General features: G+C 39.1%; 1 protein-coding gene across 1 annotated transcript in view; it reads left to right on the top strand.

Annotated features, from left to right (window-relative positions):
* The window catches only part of LOC126336269 (putative E3 ubiquitin-protein ligase UNKL), a 253332-nt gene that overhangs the window by 50410 nt on the left and 178496 nt on the right, over positions 1–24426 (top strand). The window contains exon 5 of the mRNA XM_049999767.1: positions 9386–9521. Within this exon, the coding sequence (XP_049855724.1) occupies positions 9386–9521 (136 nt within the window). The remainder of the gene's footprint in view (positions 1–9385; positions 9522–24426) is intronic.

Raw genomic sequence — 24426 nt, 5'->3', positions numbered from 1 at the left:
TATACTTTCCACTAATATAACATTGTTTGTTTCACTTCAAGTCTAGAGATCACTATCATCCATGATTCTCTTAAATTGGTCCCAATCTTGTCATGTCTGGTTTCCTACATACTAAAATTATAGGATATTTTAAGAATTCAAGAACATATTACAGAATAGTTTAAGATTTGAAGGGAATTTGGTTGCAGGAAAAATAGTACAGAAGAAACACTGAAAACATCTGGGGATCTGACGGTCGTCACTCTTCCCGATAACACAGAACGTTAACGTCCCTGGAAGACATGTGACTCCGCCCGGATCCCATGGCTCTGACATTAACCTCACTCAATTACTTATGGACCAATACTTCTCGTTACATTTTGTGAGAAAGCCTCCTCACAACAAAACAATTATCACTTTACTAAGAAACACATTAGGTAAAGTTATTCAATTCTCTACTTTGTCATGGACAAGCTTGAATTCTTCGCACAAGTCGTTCATAACCTTGCATGTATCATTAAGTTTGGAAAAAGCAACCATCGAGATGTTTCCGGAGATTATACTGTCGGTAACTTATCGATCTTTAATTAGTTCAAATGGTTCCGCCAAACTACTTACATTTATAATGTCAAAGTTGGTTATTTTTCCTTTAAAACTTCGTCCTACATTATTTACTCGTGTACTGACACCTGTAATTTGCGATTGGACTGTTGGTAATAACTTTTCCTGTTTCTGAACATTCTACTTTAATGTGTGTAATCCATGTTTTAGAACATCGAACATAACATTGCATACACTTTGAAATGATACTAATTTTTCGCCAAGTTCTGTTTCTACATTATTACATTTATCTTCAATGTCAAATTGTTAATTTTATAGTTAAATCTTGAAGTTGTTCATCCTGTCTCTGGTTGAATTCAGTAAATAGTTGATTAACGTGAGTATTCAAAGAACCTTTCAAATCTATCTTAAAATTTTCCACTTCAGTGGTTCAAATATCAAATTCAGTCTTCAAATTTCCTATACCTTCTTGCAACTGGTTAAATTCCTTACTTTGTTCATCTGCTTTCCTTACTTTGTTCATCTGCTTTTGCACTTAACAATCCTAAAGTCTTATTCTGAATGTCCAATTTATTATGTACTTGAATATTCACTGAAAGTTACACTTTGTGCTTCTAGTTTTTCACCTAAATTCGCACTCAGTTCATCTCTCAAGGAAGCATTTTGTGAATTTAAATTTTTACTGAGAGTAGTAATTTGAGCATTTGACTCTGTTCTTACTGAACCTAACTTTAGACATAGTTCTTTGATTAAATTTACTACTTCAGCCCAGTCTGGCGTTTCCTTATTCACTGTCATAGCCATGGCTGGTTCTGGTAGTTACTGTTCTTGATGCATAACTTTATTGAATTTAGACCTAGTAATCATCTAAAAGAAAATTCACCACTGAGTACAATAACTACACTAACAGTTTCATTCAACAGTTCCTTCAACTTTACCAAACAATTATTGTTTTTCACTCACCCAGCATATAGTTCTAGCTGTTTTGGTGAGCGGATGTGTAATCAGCACCAGTGGACAGCATTGGTGCTGGCGGTGCCGAATGTTAGTTTCAGCTTCGTCATCGGCAAGTGGACACGTAGTCAGCACTGGTCACTGGTGAGCAGCAGTTGGTGCAGTCGGTGTCACTGGCTGGTTACTCGCCACACTCAATCTTCTTAGTCAAAAACTTGAGGTCTTCATGTCATGCCGTGGACATGCCGTGCACCAAGGCATGTTTAGCCACAGGGTGATCATCATTACCAACAAACACTGTCTGCCTGTGTCCATTCATGCGAATGGACAGTTTGTTGCTGGTCATTCCCACATAAAAAGCTTCACGGTGTAGGCAGGTCAGTTGGTAAATCACATGGGTGCTTTCACGCATGGCTCTGCCTTTGATCGTGTACACCTTCCGGGTTTCAGGACTGGAGTAGGTGGTGGTGGGAGGGTGCATGGGACAGGTTTTACGCCGGAGTGGTTACAAGGATAGGAGCTAGAGGTTTGGGAAGGTGGTTTGGGGATTTCATAGGGATGAACTAAGAGGTTACAAAGGTTAGGTGGACGGCAGAAAGACACTCTTGGTGGAGTGGGGAGGATTTCATGAAGGATGGATCTCATTTCGGGGCAGGATTTTAGGAAGTGGTATTCCCACTGGAGAGCCACATTCAGAGTCTGATCCAGTCCCGGAAAGTATCCTGTCACAAGTGCGGCACTTTTGGGGTTCTTCTGTGGGAGGTTCTGGGTTTGAGGGGATGAGGAAGTGGCTCTGGTAATTTGCTACTGTACCAGGTCGGAGGGTATTTCCAGGATGCGAAAGCTGTTTTCAGATTGTTGGTGTAATGGTTCAGGGATTCCGGACTGGAGCAGATTCGTTTGCCAAGGTAATCCCATTCGTGATGTCCAGGCGGAGCTTCAAGGAATCCTCAGAACCTTAGGCCCCCTACAAAACCTTTCACCTAACTCCATCAACCTACTGACTCCACAGACACCCCGCATCCCTACCTTCTACCTTTTTTCCTAAAATTCACAAACCCAATCATCGCGGCCGCCCCATTGTAGCTGGTTACCAAGACCCCACAGAACGTATCTCTGCCTACGTAGATCAACACCCTCAACCCATTACATGCAGTCTCCCATCCTTCATCAAAGACACCAACCACTTTCTTGAACGCCTGGAATCCTTACCCAATCTGTTACCCCCGGAAACCATCCTTGTAACCATTGATGCCACTTCCTTATACACGAATATTCCGCACGTCCAGGGCCTCGTAGCGATGGAACACTTCCTCTCCTCTACCTAAAACCTCTTTCCTCATTACCTTAGCCAGCTTCATCCTGACCCAAAATTTCTTCATTTTCGAAGGACAGACATAGCAGCAATTAAAGGGAACGGCCATGGGTACCAGGATGGCCCCCTCGTACGCCAACCTATTCATGGGTCGCTTAGAGGAAGCCTTCTTGGTTACCCAGGCCTGCCAACCCAAAGTTTGGTATAGATTTATTGATGACATCTTCATGATTTGGACTCACAGTGAAGAAGAACTCCAGAATTTCCTCTCCAACCTCAACTCCTTTAGTTCCATCAGATTCACCTGGTCCTACTCCAAATCCCATGCGACTTTCCTAGACGTTGACCTCCATCTGTCCAATGGCCAGATTCACACATCTGTCCACATCAAACCCACCAACAAGCAACAGTACCTACATTATGACAGCTGCCACCCATTCCACATCAAACGGTCCCTTCTCTACAGCCTAGGTCTTCGTGGCAAACAAATCTGCTCCAGTCCGGAATCCCTGAACCATTACACCAACAACCTGAAAACAGCTTTCGCATCCCACAACTACCCTCCCGACCTGGTACAGAAGCAAATTACCAGAGCCATTTCCTCATCCCCTCAAACCCAGAACCTCCCACAGAAGAACCCCAAAAGTGCCCCACTTGTGACAGGATACTTTCCGGGACTGGATCAGACTCTGAATGTGGCTCTCCAGCAGGGATACGACTTCCTCAAATCCTGCCCTGAAATGAGATCCGTCCTTCATGAAATCCTCCCCACTCCACCAAGAGTGTCTTTCCGCCATCCATCTAACCTTCGTAACCTCTTATTTCATCCCTATGGAATCCCCAAACCACCTTCCCTACCCCCTGGCTCCTACCCTTGTAACCGCCCCCGGTGTAAAACCTGTCCTATGCACCCTCCCACCACCACCTACTCCAGTCCTGTAACCCGGAAGGTGTACATGATCAAAGGCAGAGTCACGTGTGAAAGCACCCACGTGATTTACCAACTAAGTGGATTACTCCCTCAGACCTATATCACATCAGAGTGTAAATATATTTGAAACCAAATAAATTGGCCCCTTGTTGAGAGAAATATAGCAAGTCTTTGCTTATTTTTTGGCACAATATTTATATTTTTACACTATGTTATGACATCTTTTGGATCAGCTTTTGATTCTGGAGCAATTAATGGGACTAGAACCACAAGAAATTGGAATTCTCAAATCCTCCAAAATAGATTACTGAGATCCCATATTTTGTAGTTGCCAAAGGACTTGATTTTCTGTTAAAAAAAAAGTCTGAAAGGGGTCAAAAGCACTTTAACAAGAGCATTTTCGCCTCTTCTTTCGTTCTGTAATATTTTTTTGGGTCAGGTTCTTCTTCAGGATCTTCACTGTCGCTGACTTGAGTTTCTGGTTCACATTCTGAGCCTACATCGGGTCACAGAATGTCTTTGTAGTTCTCTTTCCAATAGGTCCTGATATTTTTAAAAAGGTACTCTTTTTGTTGTCTTGTGATCCCTGGAGGAATTACTGCAGCAGGAAACCCAATGGGTCCATTGTCATTGGGGAAGATGCGGTATACAAATTCATTTCCATCAATGTCCAATTTGTAATGTACTCTACCTTTGTAGCTAACATTGAACTCAAAGTGATTGTATTTAATTATGTGAGGTACTTTGTTAGCATTACTATCCTTCAAGAAATTTAGCCAGTCATATGTATTCACAGCAATTTCACCTATTTCATTTCCAACACCAACAGCTCCAGTTAACATGTTGTAGGTGTAAATTTCTCAATGCAGTCGGCTAATTCTTGTATGGAAGAGATATAGGTGACCCTACATTTTTTCTTTAAAATTCCAAATGCTTCATCACATGCAAATTTCATGTGACCTACTTGCATGAATGACAAAAGAATTCTCTTACTTTTGTTATTACTGATTTTCCAAGCAAGATATCCTAATAAGATATTGTTCTTGTTCTGACCTACACAATTGTCATCATGAATGAACATTCTCTCTTCTCCATGACTGTAGTTCCCCCTAGTAGTTGTAGAAAAGACTGACAACAATGTTGGATCCCTGTGTTGTTCCTACACTTTCTGGGAGTAGATAGTTTTACTTGTTTGTTCACAATCTCACACATAACCTCAAATATTCCTATTCTGAATGGTACCAAGAAATAAATGGGTCCAGGCTGCAACGGGTCACTGGGTATGTGAACCTGCTGGGCCATGTCAAAACTGTAGTGTACACAACTTCTATCACCATCTTCAAAATTTTCCTTAGTCTTTTTGATGGTTCCCTTATAAAATTCTCCTTTGCAACAAGTTGTAGATGGGACCTCATTTTTTTCAATAGTTTCCATTTTAGTTTCTTCAGGCACTGAAGCCATCACAGTTCCTGAAGTGAAATGCCTTTCGCAAAATGCACAAAGATCTGATTTGGGCTTCATGACAACTATTTCTGGGCATATCTCCTTCCAGATATTACAAAACACTCTACTTGGTACTGGTTTTATGGGGATATCATTTGTAAAGGAAGCCATGTAAGTTTCAAAAATTTTGGCTTTATTATCACTTGAAGGTAGAAGTTTGAAATTTGCATTATACTGAGTGCTACTTCTGCCTGGTAAAATTATGGCATGTTGTTCTGCGTAATTGTGTAAAAAAAAAATATTACAATGATATCTGAATCAAAAAAAGAAATCACATTCTTAGGAAGTTTTCTTGCATTACCATGAGCTTTGACAATCAATCCTGTGTCATTATACACTTTTGTTAGGCGCTTTAGTCTTTTTTGCTGGAAAACATGTAAGTGTTTTTACAAACATGCCGACCTTTTAGTATGTATTTACTTTGTGGTTGTTTCCTCTCAGTTTGTACTTTATGTTTACGAGCTGTCAAAGAAGAATCTGAATTGCACACAACAATTGGCCTAAAATTACTTGATCTAATGTGTTGATTTTGTTCTCATAATGATCACTGTCTGAACATTCATGACACATTTCCAAATATTCATCAACAGAATAGTAATTGCAACATTCTTCTTTGCACCCGCAACCCGCTTTTAAAAACTCTGAAAGGAGAGCATGGTTTCTGTCAGCATCGAGAGAGTCAATTAAATTTATGCAGTCATCAGTTACGACCAGGTCAAAGTCTTCAGCAGCATCATTCTCATTTACAACTTGATTACTATTAACTTTTCATTCTATTTCAATAATAAAATTATCAATAACATTATCGTTTTTACCTAAGGCTTCATTAATCTTAGCAATGTCTTGTAATAAAGAAATATCAGATAGGTTAACTGACTCATCACTTGATTCGTCACGACTTGGCATTATTTCAGAAAAATGCTCTTTAAATACTTCATAATCTTCATCACACAAATCATCACCAACACCAATATCATTTAGTGCTTTCACAATTCTATCTTCACACATTGTGTACTTTAAACTGAGCAATTTGTGCTGTCAGCTGTTCTTTAAGGGCTACCAACTATACATTGGCAACATCTCTAGGCATTTGCAAAAGTAGGACCACATGTGGTGTCTGGCATTATTGAAATCACAAAACGGTTTTCTTTTATACGAAATTACTCTGAACTCCTTAAAATGTTTCTAAAATTTAAGAGATTCTAGTTTGTGAAGTACTGCATGTATAGGTGCGATATTTAAAAAAGGGACCTCTTGTGAAACCAATGTTATTTCCCCAAACGACAAGAGGTCCCTTTTCTGTAGACTGACATCGATTGCTTTTAATGATATAATTAACTCTTGTTGCATTCAAACAAGTTTCAAATCAATATGAGCGTGTACAGAATTAAGGAAACTATTAAAAAAAAAAACTAAGATCAATATTTTACACATATTGAATGTTTTTGCTTGTACTAAAAATTTTACTCTTCAGACAAGAGGTTCCTTTTCGCTTTCCACCTCACATATATTTTCAACTTTCACAGACCATAACTTCTGCAAGCTAACTTATTCCTTAAACATTAATCTCATTTACACATATTCAAATAGCATACATGTGTCTTGGTTCGTTCATAGCCAAGTCTGGAAGTAATTCAAGAGTCTCTCGTCTCAAACGAGTTCAATATATGAATGAACATAGAAATCTATATTCAATTTTCCATTAGCCTTTCTACAGTCAACATATACGCTAAAGAGCGCAGAATACTACAGAAACTTTCCTTGTTCTTCTCGACCCTTACACAGAAACTCTGTGGACCGTACAGCAGGTACTCGTCTGCCGCCATTCGGCTGCCAGGTCTGTCTTTTTCTCGTAACTACTTTTTGACCTGCACATACAAATAGGCAATGCACAGTAGGGTGTATTCATTTCTCTCACTCACCTCTAAAATATCGGGTGTTCAAACCGGGGGAAGGCCAAGTGGTTCTAGAATTTACTCCGAAATTCTCGAAGCACTACAACAGGTTTACAGTACATAACTTATTAAATGCAAAATAGTCCAACAAGAGTTTCCTAAAAAATGATATTGCAGATATTAGAAAAAGAATTGACATTATTTAACACTATTACGTATTTGTGTGTGTGTGTGTGTGTGTGTGTGTGTGTGTGTGTGTGTGTGTGTGTGTGAGATAGTGTCAGAACAAAACTTGTCTAGCTTGAAGGGGGAAACCAGATGGCACCATGGTTGGCCTGCTAGATGGTGCTGCCACAGGTCGAACAGATATCAACTGCGTTTATTTAAATAGGAACCCCAATTTTTTATTACATGTTCTTGAAGTTCGTAGAGAAATATGAATGTTTTAGTTGGATCACTTTTTTCACTTTGTGATAGATGGCACTGTAATAGTCGCAAACATACGGCTCACAATTTTAGACAAACAGTTGGTAACAGGTAGGTTTTTTAAATTAAAATAAAGAACGCAGGTACATTTGAACATTTTATTTCGGTTGTTCCAATGTGATACATATACTTTTGTGAACTTATCATTTCTGAGAATGCATGCTATTACAGCATGATTACCTGTAAATACCACATTAATGCAATAAATGCTCAAAATGATGTCCGTCAACGCAATGCATTTGGCAATACGCGCAAAGACATTCCTCTCAACGGCGAGTAGTTTGCCTTCTGTAATATTCACACATATATTGACAATGCGCTGACGCATATTGTCAGACGTTGTCGGTGGATCACGATGGTAAATATCCTCCAACTTTCGCTGATGTTCCACTTATCGGAGCCATCGTGGATTTTCTGTTGCCCAATAGTGCATATTATGCCGGTTTAAGCTACCGCTGTTGGTGAATGTCACTTCGTCGCTAAATAGAACTCGTACAAAAAATCTGTCATTGTTCCGTAATTTGTCTTGTGCCCAGTGGCAGAATTGTACACGACGTTCAAAGTCGTCACCATGTAATTCCTGGTGCATAGAAATATGGTATGGGTGCAATCAATGTTGATGTAGCTTTCTCAACACCGACATTTTTGAGATTCCCGATTCTTGCGCAATTTGTCTGCTATTGATGTGTAGATTAGCCATGACAGCAGCTGAAACACCTACTTGGGCATCATCATTTGTTGCAGGTTGTGGTTGACGTTTCACATGAGGCTGAACACTTCCTGTTTCCTTAAATAACATAACTATTCAACGAACTGCCCAGACACTTAGATGATGTCATCCAGGATACCGAGAAGCATACATAGCACACGCCGGTTGGGCATTTTGATCAAAATAGCCATACATAAACTCAATATCAACCTTTTCCACAACTGGTAAACGGTCTATTTTAACACGGGTAATGTATCATGAAGCAACTACCGTCCGCACTGGCGGAATGTTACGCGATACCATGTACTTATACGTTTGTGACTATTACAGCGCCATCTGTCACAAAGTGAAAAAAGTGGTCCAACTAAAACATTCATATTTCTTTACATACTACACGAATATGTAATAAAAAACGGGGTTTCCTATTTTTAAAAAATGCAGTTGATATCCATTTGACCTCTGGCAACACCAGCTAGCGGGCCAACCATAATGCCATCTGGTTTCCCCCTTCAAGCTAGACGAGTTTCATTCTTTGTAGTTTTTTCATTTGATGCTTATATCGTGAGATATTTGGCCCGGTCACTATCAATGGACCACCCTGTATATGGTGAGAGTAGAATTCATGAAGCAACATACTGGTCTGTGTGATGCTCTAAGTGAGATCAAGGGGTTCTGACACTGTCGCCATCCACAGTAGGACATTTTGATGTTATTTAATGCTTTCAAGTGGGGTTCATATTTTTTTTCCTACGCCTAACGCTTTATAGCTTTCGATATAGTACAGTAGCAAAGAATGTGAATGAGGGGGAGTACTATAAAGTCTGCTGTATGTGACTGTTCCCCGCAATGTAGGTGAACAGCAGCGCATAGTTCAGCTGCTTTGCTTACTTCCTTTTGTTGTTGTTGGGTTGTAATTTGAATGCTTGTTATGACAACAATAGTATTTTTTATCATTCTATTTATGATGAGAATAATTATTTTTTATTTCATGTGTCATTAAATAAAATTGGTTCTGGAAGTCTTGTGTACTAATGAGGCCATTTTCATTGTAGATACCAGTTATGTTTTAGCAAATTACAAGACCGAACTGTGCAAAAGACCACCTCGACTGTGTAGACAAGGTTATGCATGTCCCCAGTACCACAACAGTAGAGATAAACGGCGCAGCCCAAGAAAATTCAAGTACAGGTAAGGCAAACTTATAGTTCATGAAATTGCAGTCGACTTAAAAAGTCCAGGCTTCCCAGTACTGGATTCCTTATATACGACTGTTTAAGTTTCACATATATCTCATTAATATCTTTCTTATATTATAAAAATTCTTCATTTGTTACATGTACAGAGGTGTAATTTAAGTCGTAGCCTGTTACTTAACTTAAACATTCACGAACTTTTGTCCTTCATTTTCATTTGTAAATAGGGAGTGGAATGGAAAGAAAAATACCAAACTAGTTCATTTTTGAGTCCCATTAACCATGTTAAATCGCCTCGTAAATATTGCTTCACAATTGTGTACTGAATAGATCGTATGCAGCAGGCTATTGATCCACAGTTTATAAAATGTTAGCCTTCACCACTTTTTGCATGCTGATCTTTATTGCAGATAGCCCCCTGTGAAACATGGGTGATAAAACAACAATTCATGAAATCCTGGTTGGAATAATATGTGGAATAAGGGAAAGCAAGCAGTCACTTACAGCAAACTGGTCTCGGAAATGTAGAAACACACAATTGTGCTAGAGTTCAGTTGATATTCTTGACTAGACGAAGTCATCTTAAATCGTGATTCAACTTCAACATCTACTACATAACTATTCCAACAACTTGGAATTGCAGTCGGACTTCTTACATATTGACTATATCAAGAAATCAGTCAGTAGCTTGCATCTCGATGTGAGATCGACATCCACTTCATATTCAAGCACTTAAAGAAAATGGTATTAAAACAGATTTGGTATATAATTGACATTATTGCTCTGTACTAGGTTAGAGTCATTCCTTGGAGCCGCTTACGGTGCAGGAGTATCGTTGCTACGCTTGCAATGACATAAAGTGCAGTGCTACCATTCATGTCACTGCACAAAGTTCATAAGAAATAACTCTTGCAAATAAATATAACAACCATGGCAGAATGCACTCTGTAGTGAGCCTACACACCTATAAAATAGTACTAACTCCGGAAATGACCTTTTTACTAAACTTTAGCAAAATGCTCAACTATGTATGCTTGTTCATTTATGCATCGAGCTACTATGAAATTTTCCTATTAGTCAAATGGTTTCCATTTTTGACGTTTTACCTGTAAAACAATGGAAAATCTCATTTCCTTTCAACAGAAAATAGTCTGCACACTAACTTTTGAGGTTTTGTTCTTGTGAAATAAGTAAAATTATTAAATCTTTGGAAAATAAATTTTCAGTTGGAGTAGATGACATCTCTAATAAGGTATTAAAACAATGTGGAGCTGTTACAGCTGATGTTGTGAGTCACATATATAATGCATCACTGACTCAAGGTATTTTCCCAGAGAGGTTAAAATATGCCATTGACAGGCCTCTCTACAAAAATGAGGACACCACAGATGTCAATAATTATTGGCCAGTATCCTTGCATACAGCATTTTCAAAAATCTTCGAGAAAGTAATGTACTTGGTAGTGATTAGCCATCTCAACAGTAATACGATACTTACTAAATCACAGTTCGGATTTCAAAAATGCTGTTACACTGAAATAGCAATATACAATTTCACTGTCCACATAATAGAGTCGTAAAATAGTAAAATGTCACCAGTAGGAATTTTCTCTGACTTGTCAAAAGCATTTGATTGTGTGAACCATTACATGGTGTTACAGAAATTACAATTCTATGGTATAAATGGAATAGCATACAAGTGATGTAAGTCATACCTACAGAACAGGAAGGAAAAAGTTTCCTTATATGGGTCAAGTGATTTAAATAAATCTAACTTGGGTGAAATTACATTAGGTGTTCCACAGGGTTCAATCATACGTCCCCTTCTGTTCTTGATAAGTGTGAACGACCTCCCTTTCTGCCTGAAACAGGAAGCTGAACTGACACTTTTTGTGGATGATACAATATTAATCCAGTAAAAGAAACTCCAATTGAAAATGATACAAATAAGGTCTTTGGAAAAGTCATTGAGTTTCTGCAAATGAGCTTGCTCTAAACTTTAAAAAACACAGAACATCCAATTTTCTGCTGCAAAAAGTACAGTTCCTTCAATAAATATAACACATTTACAGAAGTCAGTAGACAGGGCAGAGCATACCAAGTTTTGGGTGTACATATAAATGAGAATATTAATTGGAAAATTCATATTTTGGATCTTCTAAAGCGACTAGGTTCGGCAACTTTCGCATTCAGAATAACTGCCAATTTTGAGGATATAGAAATTAGTAACCTAACATACTTTGCATACTTTCACTCTCTGATGTCATACAGAATAATATTTTGGGGTAACTCAACATTTAGACAAAAAATATTCATGGCTCAAAAGAAAGTGGTTAGAATAATGTGTGGGCTTCATAGTCACATATCTTGTAGGCATCTTTTTAAAAGATTTGTAATTCTTACAACAGCCTCACAGTACATTTACTCACTAATGAAATTTGTTCTCAACAACATGGACCAGTTTAAAAACAACAGTGACATTCATGATTATAATACCAGAAAAAAGAGAGACTTACATTATCCTCCACTCAACCTATCTTTGGCACAGAAAGGGGTAAAACATGCTGCTATAAAAATTTTCGACAAATTACCAGATGACATAAAATGTCTGACACATAGCAGTAATAGCCTCAAAAGTAAATTGAAGTAATATCTGCTTGACAACTTTTTCTATACCCTAGATGAATTCTTGAACAGGAATAAATAAATCTATAAATATAGTATATGCATTTTGCGCCATTTCAGGGAATGGGGTAAATAAAAGAAATATTAATCTTTAACTCTGTATTGTAATATGTATATATTTAAAAAATCTTGTTTCATATGTGCATTTCTTGTGCACTTGACACGTTCCACATAACGACGACTACCGTACCTTGTGATTGATCAATGGAACATGCAACCAACTATCTAACTAACTAGTAAAAGTACTCACATTGACACACACAGACTCACTCACAGACACCCAGACCCACACTCTTGTGGCCAGGCTACACTGATATTGATTGTCGATTAGTGAAAACAGTTGCCTGGTCTGACGGAGGTGGGGAGAGGGTAGGGGAGGATGCAAGGAGTGGGTTGCGGGAAAGAGGCAGTTCTTTCAACAGATGACTCACTGTTTGCATAACAGGATGAAAGGAGTACAGAGGGTAGATGATGAATGAGATATAGAGAGATTCTAGGTGGGAAGGAGAACAGCAGAGGAAGGTGAAGATGACTGAGAAAGGGAGAGGGGTGGAAAAAGATGGGAGGGGGGATTTAGGAAAGCAAGGTGAGGCCAGGTTAGAAGTGAGGAATTCCTGTAAGATTACCAGGGGATGACTGGGTGGAAGGTGGTTCGTCCATCACTCCTGCAGAAAAGGATCCACCACAGTGGTCATGAGCGATAGTGGCTATGTGCCCGAGGGTCTCTATCAACTTCCTGACAATGTCTGTATACAAAGCCTTTTGCCATGATCCCATCCCAGAGTCTTTGGTACATCTCATTACCTGACATCTAAATTCATACCCCTCCCCACACCACCAGCCCCCACACACTCCTACCGTTTATCTTTTCCACAAACCCAATCCCATAGATATCTCTGAGGGTCACCCCATTATGGTCGATTACAATGCTCGCAGAGAACAATCCTATGCCTTGGTTGACCGAAACCTCCAAAGTATTGTCTCTTAACTTCCCATCTAGAGGTGGGTTGTTTGTAACTGAATGGGTCCACAGTAATGGTTCACAAAAGTGAACGGAAAGACCGAGGAATGATTTTTAAGGAATGGTCGTTCATAGCTTACTTTGATCATTCCAGGAACAGTTGTGGCCTTTCTTCATTCATGGAATGGTTGCGGCCAGTTCTGGTTCCAGTAATGGTCAGTCCTCATTCCCAGAAGTGTTGTGGCCTGTCCTTGTTCCAGGAACAGTAGTGGGTGTCTTGTTGCCAGTTCTGTCTCGTTCTTTTTTACAATTATAAAACATGTGTAAAAATTAAGTTGTTTGTGATATATACTTTTTCACACAGACAAAGAAACCTGCTTATCACTTTGTCATTTTGATTCACAGTAGAAGACAAATTTCTCACAAGACAAATTATTGTTTGTCTGCTTGATTTAGTAACTAGTTTTTAAGATAACTTTATATTATGTTTTTGATTATAGTGTAATAAAGTTTGCATAAAACATACAATCTTTGAATTTCTTCCAAAGATAAAACAAGACATTTAGTGATTATCTTATATTTCAAGTTTGACTGTTTCCTTGTGTGCTGCCCCATAGCTTGTTTTCTTTGCAAAAAATAATGAGTTGTTCATGATTTCAGCTCCATATAAAAAAGGGAAGGGGTGCCTCCCCATTTGAAACATCGTAGAATGGCATAAAATCATATTTACTTTTTATTTAAAAAATACTGTTCAAAAGTAGCGAAAAACTTTATTACTTTGAACTTAAGTATTAATATTGTATTGCTGCAGTAACTGTAATAATACAACCTATAAACCTACTATATACAAAGTACTTGAGTCACATATGACCCGAAAATCACACTTTTCTTTAAACATACTTATTCTTCAAAGAAATCTTATTTTGCCCTGGAACTCCTACACAGCATGAAGTACAACAACTTCTGTTCCTAATTTTTCTGTATAATTTATTTATTATTGTATTCCATAAGCTTGGTTCCTGTTTCAATTGGATAATTTACAGTGTTCAATTTAGTAACTGAAGAGAGTTGGTATCTTCATTTATATGCCACTGTGAGGGTTCTGACATAAGGAACTTGTCACTCAAATCAGATTGTTTGGATAAGAGTACTCTTAGTGTACTAGAAACAAGCATTTCATTTCCATTAATATTCTTGCTTGAATTCTTAACTATCTTTGTCTGGTTGCTCTGTTTTATGATTCAGTGTAGTGATTGTAGTAATTTTTAGTCATAAAATTAAGATGATAGAAGAATTGATGGGAACCATGAATTATATTCCAGTTTTTGTAAAGCCACACCCAGGATGACAATATCAACATCGTGGTATATACATGTGAAGTAGTTTTGAAAGAATTCTGAAATTCAAATACGGAGCTTTGGCTTCTGAAGTGACACAGGATTTAGCTCCAACATATGAAGCATTAATGAAAGTACAAACAGAACAAACTGCAGTTTGTCCTTGTTGCAATTCAGCTTCATCAAGGCACATAAACTTTTTAAACACATGAATGGTTTTTGTCATCCTCCTCGAATGATCCCTTTGGGGCATGGATAAGTACTCCATGAGATAGCTGTGAATTCTTTCTCTAAGAACTAATTCAAAAACCATCAGTGTAATTGTCTCATATGTATTGTGCCTGCAAGATAAATACAAGAGATCCTTTTGCAAAATATTTTCATTCAAGACCTCTAAAAGGGTTCGTATTTTGTGCCTTTGTGTCAGAGACTAGTAATTTAACAGAAAAGCCATTCAATGCGAATTCGATGACAACCTTTTTCTGATCTTCTCCATAGTAAGTTAAACAACTGAAATATGTGTGAGATTAGCAGCATTAAACTGGTGATGGATTTCTTTCCTTTTATTTTTAAATAATGTGTATAAAATTTATCTTTCAATAGTCTACATTAATGTGCAATTTACTGATTTATCAATTTTTATATTCGTTTCACTCTTGCCTGTTAATGGTTGCCTGTGCCTGCTCAGTTCTTTCTCAAATAACTAATGATGGATTTCACGCATGTATTTGGGGTGCTTTTCATCTGCTGGCTGATCTCTAACTGGTAATCTTTTTCGATTGTAAAGACCTTCAAAGAATGATGCGTGCAGATTCATCAAGGTTTTGGAGAAAAAAGTCTTGTTTCTTTTCAATTGTTATGTTTAGTCAATCTCCCAGTAAATTTATGTAGTTGCTGCAGTAGCTGATTCAGATCTTCTAATTTCAGTATTGAGTTTCTCAGCTCGTATGTCGGAAGTGATTAATTTCCCAAACAAATCTTTACTTCACACACAGTATGACACTTTGTTGCATAATTAATTTACGCTCCCCTAAATAGTAAAAGAAAACTCAACGTCGGTTTGACAGATGGTAGTTTACTTTTGAGTATTTCATGCTAGTAGTGTCTGCACAAATAAATATAATTTTTGTTACAAACTGAAAACTGAAACATCGTACTCGCTACGCTTACAAACCTTGACCCACATCTTGACGACAGTATTATTTTTCTTTCAAAGGCCAAACCTATTAAAAATTCTGTGGAACTGCCATGAGACTCACATGACACCATTCTATGCGAACATATTTATGGGCCATCTGGAGGGATCCTTCCTATTCAACCAGCACCTACAACCCCTCGTTCGGTTCAGACTCATCAATTTTCACGGTCTGCGTACTCCCAAATCCACTTCATCTGGTTCTTCTCAACTCAGTTCAGTGAGCCACCTACCTGGATGCTGTTCTCCACCTGTCAGATGACACTATAATTAAGTCTGTTCGTATCAGGTGCACCGACTACTTACAGTGACTACTTGACAGCTGTAACCCATTCTGTGTCCAAAAGTTTCTTCCTTACAGCCTCAAACCTGAATCTGCTGTAGAATGTAGAAGTTGTTGAAATGCACCGATAACTTGGACTGAAGCCTGTGTTGATAGACAATATCCCATCCAGCTCGCCCATAAACTGATCTCCCATGCCGTCTCCTCTTCTGCCACCAGCAACCCTGTTAACTAGCCAGCAACCGGCACTGCACTAATCAACCTGTATCACTCTGGCCTTGAAATCTGAACCACGCCTTTCACCTGGGGTTCAGCTACCTCTTGTCATGCTCCAAGATAAGGGATACCGTATGCACACCACCCGAGCAGAGTTCTGTTGGCCACCCGACTACAGAATATCCTTGTCCGCCCCTACTCCAATCCTGAATCCTGTCGGTTATTTCCTTGTGGCTGACCCAGGTGCAGGACCTGTCCTGTACTCCCACTCACCAATTCCTACAGCAGTTCAATCACGGGCATCTCCTACACTTTGAGGCAGGGCCAGGTATGAAAACAGCCATGGTACATATCAGGTGTGCTGCAATTACTTTCAGCATTCTATCTGGTCACGATAAGTAACCAACTGTCCACTAGCACGTACAGCTGCAGCCAACCTGTCGCAAACCAGAAACTCGAGGATCCAGTTGCCGAACGTGCTGGACGTGACAACACGAATGTCTTCGACAGCCGCTTCACTGTTTGAACCATTTGGATACCATGTTCCAGCAATAATTTCTCTCAGCTGTGCAGGTGGGAATTGTCTCTTTGCCATATCCTGCACTCTCGCTGTCCCCCTGACCTAAACATCCCCTAACCTGTTTCCCACTGCCTCGACTTACCGCTTATCCCATTTCTCAGCTATCCACAAAAAAAAAAAAAAGAGCGAGAGCTTGAAATCTAGTGTGAATACAGTTTCTAGTTATGTGTTTCTATTCTCCACAATATCCACTGACTGGTTGCCTTTCCCTTATTTTACATATAATTTGTGAAAGTTATGTTAAAACACCCGAACGTGTCTTATTATTGCTATGGGGTCATCAGTGGCTACCCAATTTACTGTTAAATGAATGCAGCTCTGAGAGATCTGTGTTACTAAGCAGTTAGCATGGTTTGTGATTCACAATCCTAGTTGCGGCTTGCGTATCTAACGGCTTCCGGGGGCTATAAAAATTTGATTTTCAAAGTTTTATATAATTATTGACTGAATGACTGAACTGAAAAATTTAAAATCCTATCTTAATCTACTCATTAATAGAGAAAATCTAGTGTTAAAGGTTTGACATAGTGAGACAAGTTCCATAGTCAGAAACTGTGTAAATTGCTTGAAGCTGCTAAGCTTATTAGGTGCAAATTACTGCTACTATATTCGTCCAGTATTTGCGAATGAGAGCAGTAACCAACTTCTGATAAACTTTAAACACAATTTCTAACTTTCATGAAATATCTTGTGGATATACTCCACCAAATCATTAAATGTAAAAAGTCTATTGCTTACTACATTATCACTGCACTTGCTGTAAAACTACCGCATGATGCATCTTGTTTTAATTTATTACTGCTAACACTATTTGAAACACATTTTGCAGATGGTATCCACGTATACCACTGAAAGTGCCTGCAAAATTATTTATGAGATATGATGACATAAATGTTGAAATGCGTGAAAAACTAGATTTTGCATAAAAAAAAAGAGCGGCAAATTATCCTGGCTGTACGACACTCCCCTGCGGCACCCCTGAAATCACTCTTACTTCGGAAGACTTCTCTCCATTGAGAATGACATGCTGCGTTCTGTTATCTAGGAACTCTTCAATCCAGTCACACAATTAGTCTGATAGTCCACGTGCTCTTACTTTGTTCATTAAACGACTGTGGGGAACTGTATCGAACGCCTTGCGGAAGTCAAGAAACACGGCATCTATCAGTCTCGTCTCGTCTCGTGGACGAATAGCGCGAGCTGGGTTTCACACGATCGTCTTTTTCGAAACCTATGTTGATTCCTACAGAGTAGATTTCTAGTCTCCAGAAAAGTCATAATGTGTTCCAAAATTCTACAACTGATCGACGTTAGAGATATAGTTCTGCATAACTGTTTGACGTCCCTTCATGAAAACGGGGATGACCTGTGCCCTCTTCCAATCCTTTGGAACTCTACGCTCTTCTAGAGACCTACGGTACACTGCTGCAAGAAGGGGGGTAAGTTCCTTCGCGTACTCTGTGTAAAATCGAACTGGTATCCCATCAGACCCAGCGGCCTTTCCTCTTTTGAACGATTTTAATTGTTTTTGTACCCCTCTGTCATCTGTTTCGATATCTACCATTTTGTCATCTGTGCGACAATCTAGAGAAGGAACTACAGTGCAGTCTTCCTCTGTGAAACAGCTTTGGAAAAAGACATTTACCATTTTGTCCTTTAGTCTGTCATCCATTGTTTCAGTACCATTTTGGTCACAGTGTGTCTGGACATTTTATTTTGATTCACCTATCGTTTTAACATAAGACCAAAATTTCTTTGGATTTTCTGCCAAGTCAGTACGTAGAACTTTACTTTCGAATTTATTGAACGCCTCTCGCGTAGCCCTCCTCACACTACCTTTCGCTTTGCCTAGTTTTTGTTTGTCTGCAAGGCTTTGGCTATGTTTATGTCTGCTGCGACGTTTCCTTTGCTTTCGCAGCAGTTTTCTAACTCGGTTGTTGTACCACGGTGTCTCTTTCCAATCTCTTACTTTCCTCCTTGGCACATACTCATCTACTACCTTTTGTAATATTTCTATTTATGGCCGAAATCATCGATGCAGTAACCACTTTATTATCACCGATTCCCTGTTCTGCGTTAACTGTTTCAAATAGTTCGGGTCTGTTTGTCACCAGAAGGTCTAATATGTTATCACCACGAGTCGGTTCTCTGTTTAACTGCTCAAGGTAGTTTTCAGATAATAATAATAATTATTATTATTATTTTGAGCTTTTCCTCATTACAGAAGTTTATCTCCAACATAATAATTTACTTGGAAATTACAATATAAACAATAACCGTTCTTAAACTATGTTCTCAAAATATTTCTCCAGGTGTTTCGATCTTGTGTGTCTTCTTCCTCTGCACCCATTCTCCTCATTGTGTGCTGTACATTTTGGATCCAGGTGGTCATAGGGCGCCCTCTTCTTCCTCTCCCCTCCGGTTCCCACTCCAGTATCAATTTTGGTATTCTGGTTTTCTCCATCCGTCGTACATGCCCGTACCACTGTAATTTCTTCCTATGCATTACGTCATATATTCTTTCTTTTATTTCCATTCTCATTACTTTGGTGTTTCTTATCTTTTCTATCATGGAGATTCTTGCCGATCTTCTCCAAAAGTCCATCTCTAGAGCTTGTAATTTTTTAATGTGCTTCATGTTAATTGTCCAGGTCTCCATTTTTTACTGAACCACATTCTCTAATATGGATTTGTATATTAATTTTTTAGTTCTGCTCATTACATTCCTGCTCCATAAGACTGAGTTAAGCATCCCAATGACCCTCCGTCCGCTACTAATTCTTTTTTTTGATTTCTGATTCTGATTTTCCCTCTGTTTCTAAAATGGATCCCAAATAACAGAAAGTGTTTATCTTTTTGATTTTCATTCCTTCAATGTATAGCTCATCTGAATCATTAGTCAAGTATTATGTTTTTTGGTAATTAATCTTCAAACCCCAAGTTTTGTATGCTATTGCTAGTTGATTGCACATATAGTTAGCAGCCACCCCATCTTGTGCTACGACTACTTGATCATCAGCAAATAATAAATGATGTAGGTAAACTCCATCTCTTATTTCTAATCCCATACTATTACATTTACGAGACCATGTTCTAAGGCTAATATCTATATAGATTTTAAATAATGGTGGTGTCATGGGACAGCCCTGTAAAAGGCCTTTGCTTGTTCTAAATTTCTCTGAAAGTTTATTACCAACTTTCACTTGGCAAATGTTATCTTTATACATCTGTTGTATTATTTTAATCAAGGAAGGGTTTATGTTTGCCATACGTAGTGCTCTCCAAAGTAATTTTCTTGGAACAGTATCATACGCTTTTTCTAGATCTATGAAAATTAATCCTATATTTTTTTATTTTTCCCTATGTTTCTCCAAAATCTGTCGTAATGTGAAAATATGGTCTACACATGATCTCCCAGCCGTGAATCCACATTGTTCTTCTTGGGTTATAAAATCTTTTTCCAGTTTGTTTTTAATTACTTTTGCAAAAATTCTCATTAATGTGTTTGTAACACAAATTCCTCGATAGTTTGAACAAATTTTGCGATCCCCTTTCTTAAATATTGTATTAATGTAACCTAGCTTCATCTAATTGGGTATTGACTCTCCACGTATCATTTTGTTGAAGAGCTGTGTTATCAATTTCACAATTTTGTCACCACCATATTTCAGACACTCCAGATTGATATTGCCTGGTCTCGGTGATTTACAATTCTTTCCTGTTCTCAACGCCTGAAGTACTTCACTTTCTAAAATCTGGATCTCATCATCTTCATGTCCTTTATCTTCCCCTGTTCCTTCTTCTACATATTCTTCTCTGTCCTCATTTAATAATTCTCAGAAATACTCTTCCCATTCTTTTTGTGTTATCAGTTGGAGATTAGTTTTGCTTTTTGTATCCTGTTGAAGCCCTTGCAATACTGGCCATGCTTCTTTTGCTCTCCCAAATCCTAATTTGCTATTCACCTTGGCACATGTTCTTTCCCATGCTTCATTTTTTGCCATCCTTATTTTTATCATTCAACCACTGAAGGAACGCATTTCGTTTTTCTCTAACTAGGACCTCTAGTTACTCTGACCACCACTTTGCTGCACGGTCATGGTTGCTATCTTTTTTACCCAACACCTCTGTTGCTATGATTTTCACATTAGCTTTTATATAGTCATATATTTCATCTGTACTTCCTTCAAATGATTCAACCAGTTTCCTTTCCATCCTGGCCGCAAAGAGTGTTTTGATACTTTCGTCTTGTAGGCTGTCAGTATTAAAAGGCAAATTTTCATCTTTCTCAGTCTGGTTCGTTTTATTTATGTTACTTGTACCACTCCTTGCATTCTTCCATGGCCAGAAAGACTTCATTTTAACTAGATAGTGGTCTGATCCACACTGGGCTCCTCTATAAGATCTGACGTCTACTGCTTTGAAACTACTTGTTTGCCTAATGATAATATAATCTGTTGTAGAACGAAGTTCTTTGGTGTTCTTTTGCCAAGTATATTTATGAATGTCATTATGTTTGAAAAATGTGTTGGTAATTTTTAGATCAAATTGTTCACAAATTGCAATCAATCGTTCCCCATTGTCATTATATTCGTCCTCTCCATGTTTTCCTACTACTCTACAAGATTCTCTTATTCCTACCCTTCCATTCTGATCTCCCATGATAATCAGTTCCTTTCTTCTTGGGATTTTTTCAATAGTCTCCCTGAGGGTGTCCCAAAATGTATCCTTCTCCTTATCTTTTGTGTCGTTCGTGGGTGCATATACGCCAATAATCACAACTTCCCTAGCAAATAATGTCATTTCAACAGTTATAATACGTTGATTGATTAACGTCCAATTTGTGATTCTTTTTTTTCCATGATTTCTTTATCATAATGGAGACTCCTGCTTTGGCTCTTACTGCTTTTGATCCCCCACTCCAGATATGTACATAATTATCCAGTTCTTCTTCTCCTTGGCCTTTCTTCTTTGTTTCAGAGAGTACGACCACATCCATGTTGAACATGTCAATTTCGGAAGGTAGTAAATTTATTTTAGTGGAAATACCTTGCACATTCCAGCATCCAAACATAATTTTCCGTTTCTCATCGCCAGTTCGTCGTCCAAAGTTCCAATTTTTCCGAGGCATATTATTAGGTTTTTTAGCATTTTTATGTTTTTATGTGAGTGAGGAGCTGGCCCACTGCACAATCCCCAACCTGGAGGACCAGGTAATTTTTACTCAAGGTTTTCTTCCTTTAGCCTTTGATAAGCCAATATCATACTACAAGGCAGCAGTTGCTAGTTTTGGTCCACCCCGGGTATTTTATTTCCCCGGTACCCACCATATCTGGTGAGCATTTCCCTATCCGCCACCTGGGGAGGCGCCCGATGGGAGACCAGCAAACTCCACATGGGTTTTTTCAGATAATGCACTTAAAAAAATGTCAGTGGATTCTTTGTCCCTTCCACCCGTTATAAACGTTTTGAGTCTCCCAGTCTATATCCACCCAGAACTATAACATGGTCGGGAAATCTACTCAAAATATTTTCTAAATTTTCTTTCAGGTGCTCTGCCACAACAGCTGCTGAGACAGGGGCCCTATAGAGACATCCAATTACCATGTTTGAGCCTGCTTTAACCGTGACCTTCACCCAAATTATTTCACATTTCAGATCTCCGTCAATTTCCTTCGATACTATTGCACTTTTTATCGCTATAAACATGCCTCCCCCTTCACTGTCCAGCCTGTCTCTGCGGTATACATTCCAAACTGAGTTTAGAATTTCATTACTGTTTACATCTGGTTTCAGCCAAGTTTCCGTCCCTAGTACTGTGTGGGCATTGTGACCGATTATTAATGAGAGCAGTTCTGGGACCTTTCTATAGATTCTCCTGCAGTTTACTATTACCACATTAATATTGTTATTCCCTGTTGCGTTTTGCCTACTACCAGTACTACCTTGTCGCGTCTCGGGAGGCGTCTTGTCAGGCCTAGGGTGGGAATTCTCTAACCTAAAAAACCCACATGTCACAGTAATAACCTCTACTCATTTAGATTCCACATTTAAATCAAACCAGTATCGTGGATTCATTTATCCCAAACTGCCAATAGAAATTTTGTATACACCCAATTGTAATTATGGTACTTACCAGTTCCCATGGGGGGGGGAGTTTACGAGGCTCTATTTGGAAATTGTCCTGTATAGTCGTACAAGGAACATTACATTCGCCCTTGTGAGACCTGTTTCATGGTCAAATACTTTCACCCTTTATAAACTGTCACCTAACCAGAGGTGTTACATACTTTGAACAAGTAACAGGTATTTGTTAGACATGCTGTAATCAAATTTCCTATCTTTCCGAATCTGGAGAATAGCATAAAAAACTCATTTTTCTCTTTGTTATGGCATCTTTATATGGTACCAATCCATGTAGTATCTGTCAAGCTGCCACCCCTCCCCCTCGCCCCTCTTCCAGGTGTTTGGGAGGTGTGAACAATCACCTAAGGTGGGTGTGCCCCCCTTGAGAAGCGGGCCCCCCAGTTGGAAGAAGCATGCCATCAAAGACACTGGCAATCGTGGGGATTTCTTTGCAATGAGCCAGTCATCTTCGTAATCAATGACTGTGAAACGTAAACAGAATGAGGCTGACGATTCCAAGACCCTTCCAGCTACACCACAGTTCCTTGTGGTTTCATTCACAGAAGACGGCCGGTCCTTCGCAATGGTAAATCCATTTATTATTCGGAAAGGTCTTGATGCAACTGCTGGCCCTGTGATATCCAGCTCTCGTTTACAAAATGGCACGTTGCTTTTGGAAACCAATTGTGATTCTCAAGTACAGTAACTACGTGCCGCTTCGCTTCTCCTCAGCCATCCTGTTTGTGTTGAGGCCCGTAGAACTCTGAATTCTTCCCGTGGTGTTATTTACACTGGGCTGCTCGACAGTCTTACTGAGGCCGAAATCCAAACGTGCCACTCTTATCGGGGTCACATTGCTGTACATCGAGTGATGAAAAACATAGATGCCTCTTTAGCGCCCACACGCCCTCCTTTTTCTCACCTGTGATAGAGTGGTGCTTCCGTCCAAGATCAAAGCAGTCTGTGAAATAATCATAACCCGACTGTGCATTCTGAACCCGATGCGCTGCTACCAGTGTCATCATTTCAACCACGCTCGAATGTCTTGTTGACACCCACCAAAGGGTGTAAATTGGGGTAGGGATGTGCACGAGGGCGATTGTCCTCCTCTTTCTCCCCCACTGTATCAACTGCAGTGGTGACCCTGCTGCCTCCTCTCGAGATTGTCCCACATATCTTGATGAGCGGGCTGTCCGGGAGATCCGGGTAAAGGAAAAAGTTCCTTAACTGGTAGCTTACAAGTTACTGGCTAGTCGCAAACCCTGCTTTCCACTGTCTGGCACTTATAGTACTGTTTTTGCTGCATCTTGCTCCACGAAGGCCATGGCCACGCAGACATGCGACCACAAATTCAGATTTAATGTGGTGAAATCACCCAGTGTCATGGTAGCATTGCTGTCCCCTCGTCCAGTTGTGCAACAAGCCATCAAACTCTCGGCTTGTGGGTCGAAGTCACCAGCTACACGACCGGCAGGCGGAAAGGACAGAAGGAATACCCCCGTGAAGACTTCCTACATC

The sequence above is a fragment of the Schistocerca gregaria genome, chromosome 2 (genome assembly GCF_023897955.1).
Source record: "Schistocerca gregaria isolate iqSchGreg1 chromosome 2, iqSchGreg1.2, whole genome shotgun sequence".
Taxonomy (NCBI): Eukaryota; Metazoa; Arthropoda; class Insecta; order Orthoptera; family Acrididae; genus Schistocerca; species Schistocerca gregaria.
This window is presented reverse-complemented; position numbering and strand designations above follow the sequence as displayed.